At 40.9% G+C, this 10917-nt stretch overlaps 2 protein-coding genes across 2 annotated transcripts; both read right to left on the bottom strand.

Annotated features, from left to right (window-relative positions):
* Positions 1–349: 349 nt before the first annotated feature.
* Positions 350–2356, bottom strand: LOC120033814 (ferritin, middle subunit-like). The gene is made up of 4 exons (XM_038980237.1): positions 2053–2356; positions 1552–1698; positions 1191–1316; positions 350–715 (listed from the first exon to the last, which is right to left on the bottom strand). The coding sequence occupies exons 1-4, from the start codon at positions 2152–2154 to the stop codon at positions 560–562; spliced, it is 531 nt and encodes a 176-aa protein (XP_038836165.1). The 5' UTR covers positions 2155–2356; the 3' UTR covers positions 350–559.
* A 6278-nt stretch (positions 2357–8634) lies between these two features.
* On the bottom strand, positions 8635–10669 carry LOC120033762 (ferritin, middle subunit). The gene is made up of 4 exons (XM_038980220.1): positions 10385–10669; positions 9847–9993; positions 9488–9613; positions 8635–9024 (listed from the first exon to the last, which is right to left on the bottom strand). The coding sequence occupies exons 1-4, from the start codon at positions 10484–10486 to the stop codon at positions 8869–8871; spliced, it is 531 nt and encodes a 176-aa protein (XP_038836148.1). The 5' UTR covers positions 10487–10669; the 3' UTR covers positions 8635–8868.
* Between the last annotated feature and the right edge of the window lie 248 nt (positions 10670–10917).

Below are 10917 nucleotides of genomic sequence, written 5' to 3'. Positions count from 1 at the left end.
TGCCATAACAGCTGGCTAACGGCTTTGATTGACCTCTAGGCCGTCTAATAAACTTGTGATGCACAGAGTAAAGGTCTACATCAACTGTAGTTACCCATTTTACTCCTATGGACCGAGTTGACCCCTTAATTGACATGGCACTATAACAAGATACAGGAGAGGACACTCTGTGGTCAGAGGTAATGTCCTTTATAAACCTCATGTTAAACTTTTCCTATTGTTAGGACCCTCAGTCACTGGTAAGTCAACAATTGTCAGTATTTACCACCAGGAAACAAAGTTACTCAGTAAGACGGAGCAAAGAACCTGAATAGACTAATACAACATCCATGACAACAATTAGAAAATAAAAACTTTAGTGATATTTTTTATTGTTTTACAAGATGCCTTGCCTCCAAAATACAGTAGTGTTGTCAACAAAAACACCAATATTACAGCTGTGTTGCACTGCACCAGTTTAACACTCCCCTCCCTATAAATGCAAAGCCAGTAGGATCTATCAGAGAAGGCAGGAGTCCTGGACTGAGGCTGGAGGCCGTAGCCTGGAGATGGAAGTGGTTTAGCTCTGGCCTCCCAGGGTGTGCTTGTCAAACAGGTACTCTGCCATCTTGTTGTTGACAGCATCCATCTTGGTGAGGTTGGTGATGTGGTCTCCCAGCTTCTTAATGGCCTCCACCTGCTCGTTCAGGTAATGGGTCTCCAGGAAGTCACACAGCTAAAGAGGGAAAACACAGGTCAGACAAGAGAATGACTACAGACTATTGTAGATACAGTAACACAAGAGCATGGTGGTAACGGCATAAGTGCAGATAATGTGTTTCCAGCTTTTTTAAAGTCAGTTAAGAACAAATTCTAATTTACAATGACATCCTAACGTGGAACAGTGGGTTAACTGCCGTGTTCAGGGTCAGAACATATTTTTACCTTGTCAGCTAGGGGATTCAATCCAGCAACCTTTGTTACTGTCCCAACACTCTAACCACTAGGCAACATGCCGCCCTTTATGCAAACTTATGCATTAGCTGCATTGTGTGTATAGTGTGCATCTGTGGACTATTGTGTGCGTGTGAAGCAGCAGGTCACACAATCCTGTGTCGTTAGTCAGAGCTACAACAACCTGATCATCTCCCGAGACAGTACCTGTCTTCTATGTGATACATACATGTGATGTGCAGTTCCTCATAACTTACATGGGGGTCAACCTTGTCAGAGGCAATCTTGTGCAGGTCCAGCAGGGCCTGGTTCACATTCTTCTCCAGCTGCAGAGCACACTGCATGGCCTCCAGCCCATTGCCCCACTCATCACGTTCTGGCTTCTACACAGGACAGAGTGAACACAGAAGTGTTAAGGACTACTAGCAGACAATAAGGTTAGGATAAATTGAACAGAGTTACACCCCTCACACTCAGTTCAGTGGTTAGAGACAGTATGTTCAGGACTACTCCAGGTTCTATTGATCAACTAAACTCTGTAGACACTCTCCTCCATGAAGTAAAGACATTTCTATCAGTCTACAATCTAAATGGGTTTTTCGATGCTCAGGGGCTCACCTTGATGTCCTGGAGTAAAATGCGTCCACCTCTCTTGTTCTGGAAAGAGAGTAGCTTGTCGGCGTGCTCGCGCTCTTCGTCGCTGTTCTCCTTGAAGAAATGCGCGAAGCCAGACAGAGCCACATCGTCACGGGAGAAATAGAAAGCCTGGGTGGATAAACAAGACAGTATGGTTAAGAGAAAAAAATTACAACCTGAACGTGACTCTGCATTCTGTTCTTGTTGTTGCAACTAAACTTGATGACAAAGGCATGGATCCATCTAGTCCATAGTCTACTTGGTAACATGCCAAATATCAAGGAGTTACGCGCTCTGTCCAAGGTAGGATAGATTCCCAACTTCATTTGAATGCTATATCTACCTGAAGGCTGTTAATAGCCAAGCCAACTAAAACTCAAATATGTACTTCACGGAGTTGAGTTTATCGGCTATTAATTGTTTAGGACTACAGAAAAGGTGAAAGGTAGATCAACAAAACGGTAATCTTGGTATACTCCTTACCATTGAAGTGTAGGTGTAGGAGGCAAACATCTCCATGTTGATCATCCGGTTGATGGCAGCTTCGCAATCGTGGTGATAGTTCTGGCGGATCTGAGACTCCATCTTCGCAGATTTTCTTTTATATCTAAATGAAAGTACAAAAATAGAGTTTCTTCAACTATTTTGCTATTATAGTTAGAGTAAGTGTTATGTTATCAATCCGGAATGTTCTATAATACAGGACGAAGGCAGAGGAGTTCCGTTCAATCACTGTTGAAGCAAGAACTTCTTCATGCGTCTTCCCAGACTTGTGAATTGGAAGGAGCCTTGTTCGCTCTATTTATTGTTCCAAACGGAACGCGTCAGTGAAATCCACCCTCACAGAGCGTAGCCAATCACCATTAGAATTTCAACAGGAACTAGGCGGATCATTTGATGACGAGCCCACTCCCCAGGAGCGAATGAAACATTGTGTGGTCTCATGAATTCTTGATAATCATATAGTTGGCCATCATTATTCAATAATTGTTTCATCCAAATAATGTTGTCGTCAAACCAGTCTTGGAAAAATAAAGACTTGTTTTTGTGTTTTAAGTCTTTCTTTTTCCAGATTGTATACTTATGTTCTTATGTCAGAAGATTTTGGAGTGTTAGAAGATTTTATCTTGAAAGAGAAGACTATTAATGTTAATCTGAGAGACTTTGATATTATGTTTTATGATATGGACCCTGATTTAACATTCATTGTTAATTTGTTTATCTTTCATGGAAGATTCTTTATCCATAAAATGAAGTGGGCAGAGAACAAACCCCTCTTCACATTATTTAAGATAGAATTTCAAATATTATTTTGAAATTATCAGTAAATGTAAAAACAAAAAAGCAATATGGGTCTCTTTATGGTGCATATCTCCCTCACTAACTTTAAACATCAGCTGTCAGAGCAGGTCACAGATCATTGCACCTGTACATAGCCCATCTGTAGGTAGCCCATCCAACTACCTCATCCCCATATTGTTACTTATTTTTTTGCTCCTTTGCACCCCAGTATCTCTACTTGCACACTCATCTTCTGCACATCTATCACTCCAATGTTTAATTGCTAAATTGTAATCACTTCGCCACTACGGCCAATTTATTGCCCTACCTCCCTAATCATACCTCATTTGCACATACTGTATATAGATTTTTTTCTATTGTGTTATTGACTGTATGTTGTGTTTATTCCATGTGTAACTCTGTGTTATTGTTTGTGTCGCACTGCTTTGCTTTATCTTGGCCAGGTCGCAGTTGTATACGAGAACTTGTTCTCAACTGGCCTACCTTGTTAAATAAAGGTTACATTTGAGTATACTGTAAAAGCTCGGTAAACTTTTAGTTGAGCTTACTAGCGCTTCGACTGTCTACCGGAAGCTGATGCTGTTGCTATGCAACCTCTTGCTAGCTTGTTAGAATAACTAATTACTAGCTAGACATCATACGATTTCGGATGTGTTTTTAAATTCAATCTGGAGTGCCAGAGTACGCTCTGGGCGTTCGTAAATTCAGAGCGTTGTCAGATTGTCCTTTCGTAAATTCAAAGCGTTTCGCTCTCGGAGCGTTCAGAGCCCACACTGGCCGCTCTGGCCGAGGAGTAAGGTTGATCCGAGCATTTTGACCTCACAACGGCAGTCAAGCACCCAAGCTAACTGGCTAACTTTGGTTAGCTTGCTAGCTACTTCCAGTGTCCATTGAGAACGCACAATGACAATACCACTTAGCTAATCCTGATGTATCAATAGCCAACTAACTTTACGTTAGGTAGCTAGCTAACATATCGGTACATACTGCTGTAATGATATGCTATGCGGTTCGTAAGGACAGCGTAGCTAAAAAATTGTCAGCCAACATCAGACATAACGTGTAACGTAACTTATTTGAAAAGTCATTACATCGCTCAACATTTTCTTAACCTTTGTCATAATTAGTTAAAACAATGAAATGTATCCACTCTTGTAATAAACAAAGTAAAAAAAATTAAACAGATTAAGATGAGGTCGAGGCGAGAGCATTTACTCCACCCGTGAGATTAGCCCGTTTTTGTGTGGATGTATATAACAGTGTCAAATGACTTGCGGATTTTGATCGAATAGAAGTTTCGTAATGTTTAAGCTTTAACAAATGTACTAATATATGTGGATGCACGTGGCATTCCGGCAACTTTGAGAAAAACGACGTTTAGTTCTGCGTGTTGTTCACACCCGTGCCTGCCCTCTCATTGGCTAGAATGGTCCCACCTGATCTTGCCTGTCTTCAATCGTTGAGCACATGTATTACCATTGTTAGATGGGTCACTCGGCTCTCTTGTCAATATAATAAATATCTTTGCTTTAGGTCATGTGAATGAGTGGGATCATCATTTATTTTTATTTTTTATATATATATTTATTCATTTATTTATTATTATGAACACACCAATACAAAAAATATACAAAGACGAGTAGATAAACCTAACAGACAGGGCCGGGGTATTACATATCAAGATTCCTTTTCAATTTGTTAAACACTTTTTATTTAATTTTTTTACTTCACCTTTATTTAACTAGGCAAGTCAGTTAAGAACAAATTCTTATTTTCAATGACAGCCTACTCCAGCCAAACCCGGACGACGCTGGGCCCAATCATAGCCCAATTACAGCAGTACTATAGTGACACCGCTTGCACTGAGATGCAGTGCCTTAGACCGCTGCGCCACTCGGGAGCCCTATGAACTAATTGTATATAGTATGCAGTATGTACTCATTAAGTATGTAGTATACTGTATGTTAGTATGGGTATTCGAACACAGCTTAGGTCTTCTGGGGCAGTATGCATCAAGCCTCTCAGAGTAAGAGTGGCGATTTAGGATCAGTTTAGCCTTTTAGATCACATTGAATAACATTACATGGATGGGGAAGCTCCTCCCCCCAGCCTCCACTGATGTATACAGCCCCTGGTCTTTCCTGGCCTAGTATGTAAGGTAGTGCCTCTACTCCAATTGTTTGAGGACAGGACCCCCTTTCTCCTAAAATGTAATCCAAAACAGACTCTATCAGTTTGTCATAGCTACTATCTAGGTTCATTGTTTGTTGAAAAATTATGAAGCTGCTTCAAATGGGGGTAAGGGTCTTCAACATAGATAATCCTTGAAGTATGTGCCCTGCTTTCTGTTACTTTGATCAACTGTTCTAGGCTGAACCTCACTTTATAGCGTAATGCGTTCATTATGAGTGAAAACAAAGTTTTGGAGACAATGAGACGAAGCCTCTTCAGACTGTTGGAATTGGCAGATGGATCGAAGTCATGTCTTTCCAGGGTAATTTCAGGTCGTTTTTTGCATAAAGCATAACGGACCAAAGTGCTGTTATAGATCACTGTATGTAATGGGATCTGTTTTATTTTATTACAAATCTTAAGTTAACAATAGGTAGGCATTTGCTTTTTGACATTTTTTTCAATAAAAGGTAGGCCTATGGCATACCCTCTCATTCCCCCTCAATTCCAGTACTGGTTTTTAACTTAACAGCCCTTCACTGACTTGGAGGGAGGCTATTTAAAGAGTGCATGGTGGGTGGAGGAATTGAACCTCAAATCTATGGATATAGCAGCCTATAGCCTAATTCTGTCTGTCAAACAGGTAGAGCAACATCTTATTTCTTAAATAGGAAGGAAGAAATAAGCTCCAACACAAAGCCCTCTTGTTGTTAGTAAAGTCTAATTTAAATGAAGACCGTTTAAATGAATTATTCCTACTCCAATTGGCCTATTTTCAGCACCATCAGCTGTCCATTTCCACTTGATTGTGCCGCGACTGCTGCTTCAAGTTTCAGCACCACAATGTAAGTAACTAAAATCTGGTTTATTGTGATGTCAATAACTTGGATAAATACATCAAAGGCAAGAAACATATTGTTTTTCTTCATATCAATTATAGTAGTAGCAAGCTATCAAAGTTGACCTCCGGTCTTCATCTTCACGCTCTCCTTCTCAAACTTTACAGAACATAAGCTATAGGCTAGTCCACGCGCAAGATATTGCATTTTTTGGACTAGGCCTGATCAATAATAATTTTCGGAGGAATTCTTTGACTCTCCTCCTGAACTGCCACTGTAGGCCTACACAGCACAGCATTGGTTAGCCTGCACAAAAAAACAAAACGGTTTTGATCAGCAAGGGCAGAGCAGGCCTCAGGGTTGGAATATCCATTGCAGTGTGTAATGCAGTCTAGTTTTATTTACGCAATCCCAGCAGCTATCTTAGAAATATAACTTTGCTCTGTGCTTCTCTGAGCATGCACTTCGTAGCCTATAGCCTATAGGCTATGAATCATTTGATTGAGACCACGCTAAATAGCCTATAGGCACACTTCATATTTCACGCCCAGCAGAGAATCAGGTGGAATCGGGCATCGATATATAGCCTAATAAGCAACGAATTCTTAAACACTGAGAAATATTGAAATTTCTTCAATTACAAACTACATGACCCTCCCCTGGTCTAGATTTTAAAAATACTAATCCCTCCCCTTGACTGAAATTGAAAAGGCATGACCCTCCCCCATTTTCCTCCAGGTACCCACCCTGTACATTTTTATCCATCTCTTAGCATTACAATTTTATCGTAAAAACTAAGAATGTTCTTAAGTTAAAGTTATAAACCGAAGTGATAGTAACACTGAAAATGATTAACCGTTACAGAACTCTTTCGTTTGAAGTTCTGAAGGGTGACACAGCGTTTTTAGTCTGTACTCTTTCCCCTTCCCCCTCTATTTCTCTCCCTCCTTCCCACTCCTTCTCCTGTCATAACCTCCTGTTGGTTCTACTACAGTATGGAATGACTCAGGCTATGCCCTGGCTGTATTTCTGCCTTGTCATTGTGACTCAGCATTCTGCAGTCTCAAGCAGAGACAGAAGAGGAAGCGAGATGTTCCACTCCCTCAATGGTTCTGTTTCAATGGAAGTCAAGGACTAAGCAGACAGCTATCGCATTGGTGTCTATAGAGAACCCTTGTTTTGTCGCCCCTGGACTACTGTCCAGTCGTGTGGTCAGGTGCCACAAAAAAGGAGTTATGAAAATTACAATTGGCCCAGAACTGGGCAGCACAGCTCACTCTTAAATGTACACAGAGAGCTAACATTAATATTATGAACATCAATCTCTCATGGCTCAGACTAGAGGAGTGATTAACTTCATCACAACTTGTATTTGTGAGAAGTATTGACATGTTGAATGCACCGAGCTGTTAGTTTAAACTATTAGCACACAACTTAGACATCAGTGCATACCCCACAAGACATGCCATCAGGTCTCTTCACAGTCCCCAAGTATGGGAGGTTCACAGTACTACAGAGAGCCATGACATGGCTACTATTCCACATCAAGTAACTCATGCAAGCTGTAAAATCATAATTAAAAACACAATAACATATTCACTATAGATACACACACACACATGGATTTGTGTTGTAGATATATGGTAGTAGAGTAGTGGCCTGAGTGCAAACCCTTAATGTGTTGTGAAATCTGTTTAGTAATGTAATGTTAGTTTTATTGTATAGAACTGCCTTTAATTTGTCAAACCCCATGAAGAGTAACTGTTGCCTTGACAGCAGCTAATAGGGATCCATAACAAATACAAATGTTGGTCAATTAGGAATATGCAACTTAATCAGATGCCATCTAGTGGCCTTTTTGGGTACATATGATTACAAATCTCTGGCCCTCTGAATTATATTTTCAAATAGAATGACAAAGCTGTGAAACTTTACCCTAAATATAAACCAAGTCAGTGAGTACCATAAAAATGTACTCAATTATTTTACCATGTCAATACTTCTTGGTTGCAAATGTTGGTGGCAGTTGTGAAAAGAAAAGTTGCATAATTATTTTAAATGCCATTGCTGATTAGACCGTTCTCATTAGGCCATTTTCCCCTTTAACCAGAAACTCATTTACTATATGGACACATTAAAAACGTCAATATTTGTCAGTTAAAGTTAAGCTTGCCTGTTAATTACCAAAATGAAAGTGTTCAGTAATTTCAGTCAATTACCAGTAGCTTTGCAACCATATGACAGCTCCAATAAGCCCCTTATGTTGAACGAGAGGCTTGTAGAATCATTACTATTTAAATATTCAGTTCATAGTTTACTGTAGGGGAACTATTGGGCATTACCAACTGAAATAAACAAAATGATTAAAGATTAATTTCTCAGTAAGAGCCAAACTTCCAACACTAGAGAAATGGGCCATAACAGCTGGCTAACGGCTTTGACCTGTAGGCCGTCTAATAAACTTGTGATGCAGAGTAAAGGTCTACGTCAACTGTAGTAACCCATTTTACTCCTATGGACCTAGAGTTGACAGTTGGGCACTTATTTGACATGGCACTATAACAAGATACGGTAGAGGACACGCTCTGTGGTCAGAGGGAATGTCCTTTATAAACCTCATGTTAAACTTTCCCTATTGTTATGACCCTCAGTCACTGGTAGGTCTTCAATTGTCAGTATTTATCACCAGGAATTTGAGATTCTCAGTAAGATGGAGCAAAGAACCCAAATAAACTGATACAACATCCATTACTACAGGTCAACAATTAGAAAAGAAACTTTAGTGATATTGTTCATTGTTTTACAAGAAGCCTCGACTCCAAAATACAGTAGTGTTGTCAACAAAACACCTCAATATTACAGCTGTGTTGCACTGACCCAGTTTAACACTACCACCTCCCTATAAATGCACAGCCAGTAGGATCTATCAGAGAAGGTAGGAGTCCTGGACTGAGGCTGGAGGCCGTAGCCTGGGGATGGACGTGGTTTAGCTCTGGCCTCCCAGGGTGTGCTTGTCAAACAGGTACTCTGCCATCTTGTTTTTGACAGCATCCATCTTGGTGAGGTTGGTGATGTGGTCTCCCAGCTTCTTAATGGCCTCCACCTGCTCGTTCAGGTAATGGGTCTCCAGGAAGTCACACAGCTAAAGAGGGAAAACAGGTCAGACATGAGAATGACTACAGACTATTGTAGATACAGTAACACAAGAGCCTGGTGGTAATGGCATAAGTGCAGATAATGTGTTTCCAGCTTTTTTTTTAACTAGGCAAGTCAGTTAACACATTCTTATTTACAATGACATCCTAACGTGGAACAGTGGGTTAACTGCCTTGTTCAGGGGCATAACATATTTTTACCTTGTCAGCTAGGGGATTCAATCCAGCAACCTTTATTACTGGCCCAACGCTCTAACCACTAGGCAACCTGCCGCCCTTTATGCATTAGCTGCATTGTGTGTATAGTGTGCATCTGTAGACTATTGTGTGCGTGTGAAGCAGCAGGTCACACAATCCTGTGTAATCAGAGCGACAACAACCTGATCATCTCGTGAGACAGTACCTGTCTATGTGATACATACATGTGATGTGCGGTTCCTCATAACTTACATGGGGGTCAACCTTGTCAGAGGCAATCTTGTGCAGGTCCAGCAGGGCCTGGTTCACATTCTTCTCCAGCTGCAGAGCACACTGCATGGCCTCCAGCCCATTGCCCCACTCATCACGTTCTGGCTTCTACACAGGACAGAGTGAACACAGAAGTGTTAGGGACTACTAACAGACATTAAGGTTAGGATTAAGTGAACAGTTTTACACCCCTCAAACTAAGTTCAGTGGTTAGAGACAGTATGTTCAGGACTACTCCAGGCTCTATAGATCAACTAAACTCTAGACATTCTCCTCCATGAAGTAAAGACATTTCTATCAGTCTACAATCTAAATGGGTTTTTCGATGCTCAGGGGCTCACCTTGATGTCCTGGAGTAAAATGCGTCCCCCTCTCTTGTTCTGGAAAGAGAGTAGCTTGTCGGCGTGCTCGCGCTCCTCGTCGCTGTTCTCCTTGAAGAAATGCGCGAAGCCAGACAGAGCCACATCGTCACGGGAGAAATAGAAAGCCTGGGTGGATAAACAAGACAGTGTGGTTAAAAGAAAACAATTACAACCTGAACGTGACTCGGCATTCTGTTATTGTTGTTGCAACTAAGCTTGATGACAAAGGCATGGATCCCTCTAGTCCATAGTCTACTTGGTAACATGCCAAATAACGAGGAGTTGTTACGCGCTCTGTCCAAGGTAGGATAGATTCCAAAATTCTTTGGAAAGCTATATCTAACTGAAGGCTGTAAATAACCAAGCCAACTAAAACTCAAATGTGTACTTCACGGAGTTGAGTTTATCGGCTATTAATTGTTTAGGACTACAGAAAAGGTGAAAAAAAGGCATTTAGGCCCAGGCATAATAATAAACAGGTTGATCAACAAAACGGTAATCTTGGTAGACTCATTACCATTGAAGTGTAGGTGTAGGAGGCAAACATCTCCATGTTGATCATCCGGTTGATTGCAGCTTCGCAATCGTGGTGATAGTTCTGACGGATCTGAGACTCCATTTTGGCAGATATTCTTTTTTTATCAAAATGAAAAGTACAAAAATAAAGTTCCTTCGACTATTTTGCTATTACAGTTAGAGTAAGTGTTACGTTATCAATGCGGGACAAAGGCAGAGGAGTTCCGTTCAATCACTGTTGAAGCAAGAACTTCTTCATGCGTCTTCCCAGACTTGTGAAATGGAAGGAGCCTTGCTCGCTCTATTTATTGTTCCAAACGGAACGCGTCAGTGAAATCCACCCTCACAGAGCGTAGCCAATCACCATTAGAATTTCAACAGGAACTAGGCGGATCATTTGATGACGATCCCACTCATACACATGACATAAAGCGAAGAGTATTTATTATATTGACAAGAGAGCCGAGTGACCAATCTAACAATGGATGTTAGACATGTGCTCAACGATTGAAGACAGGCAAGATCAGGTGGGAC

Source organism: Salvelinus namaycush, chromosome 3 (assembly GCF_016432855.1).
Source record: "Salvelinus namaycush isolate Seneca chromosome 3, SaNama_1.0, whole genome shotgun sequence".
NCBI classification, from domain to species: Eukaryota; Metazoa; Chordata; class Actinopteri; order Salmoniformes; family Salmonidae; genus Salvelinus; species Salvelinus namaycush.
Note: the sequence above shows the minus strand (reverse complement) of the source record. Positions and strands in the feature narration are given on the sequence as shown.

Bases quoted from the DNA above. Each gene is read 5' to 3' on its own strand.
- LOC120033814 (XM_038980237.1), bottom strand. From the start codon at position 2,154: ATGGAGTCTCAGATCCGCCAGAACTATCACCACGATTGCGAAGCTGCC. The intron at 1,699-2,052 runs GTAAGGAGTATA...TTATCCACCCAG, and splicing joins CCTACACCTACACTTCAATG to GCTTTCTATTTCTCCCGTGA. The intron at 716-1,190 runs GTAAGTTATGAG...TTCCCTCTTTAG, and splicing joins CTGACAAGGTTGACCCCCAT to CTGTGTGACTTCCTGGAGAC.
- LOC120033762 (XM_038980220.1), bottom strand. From the start codon at position 10,486: ATGGAGTCTCAGATCCGTCAGAACTATCACCACGATTGCGAAGCTGCA. The intron at 9,614-9,846 runs GTGAGCCCCTGA...TGTCCTGTGTAG, and splicing joins TTTTACTCCAGGACATCAAG to AAGCCAGAACGTGATGAGTG. The intron at 9,025-9,487 runs GTAAGTTATGAG...TTCCCTCTTTAG, and splicing joins CTGACAAGGTTGACCCCCAT to CTGTGTGACTTCCTGGAGAC.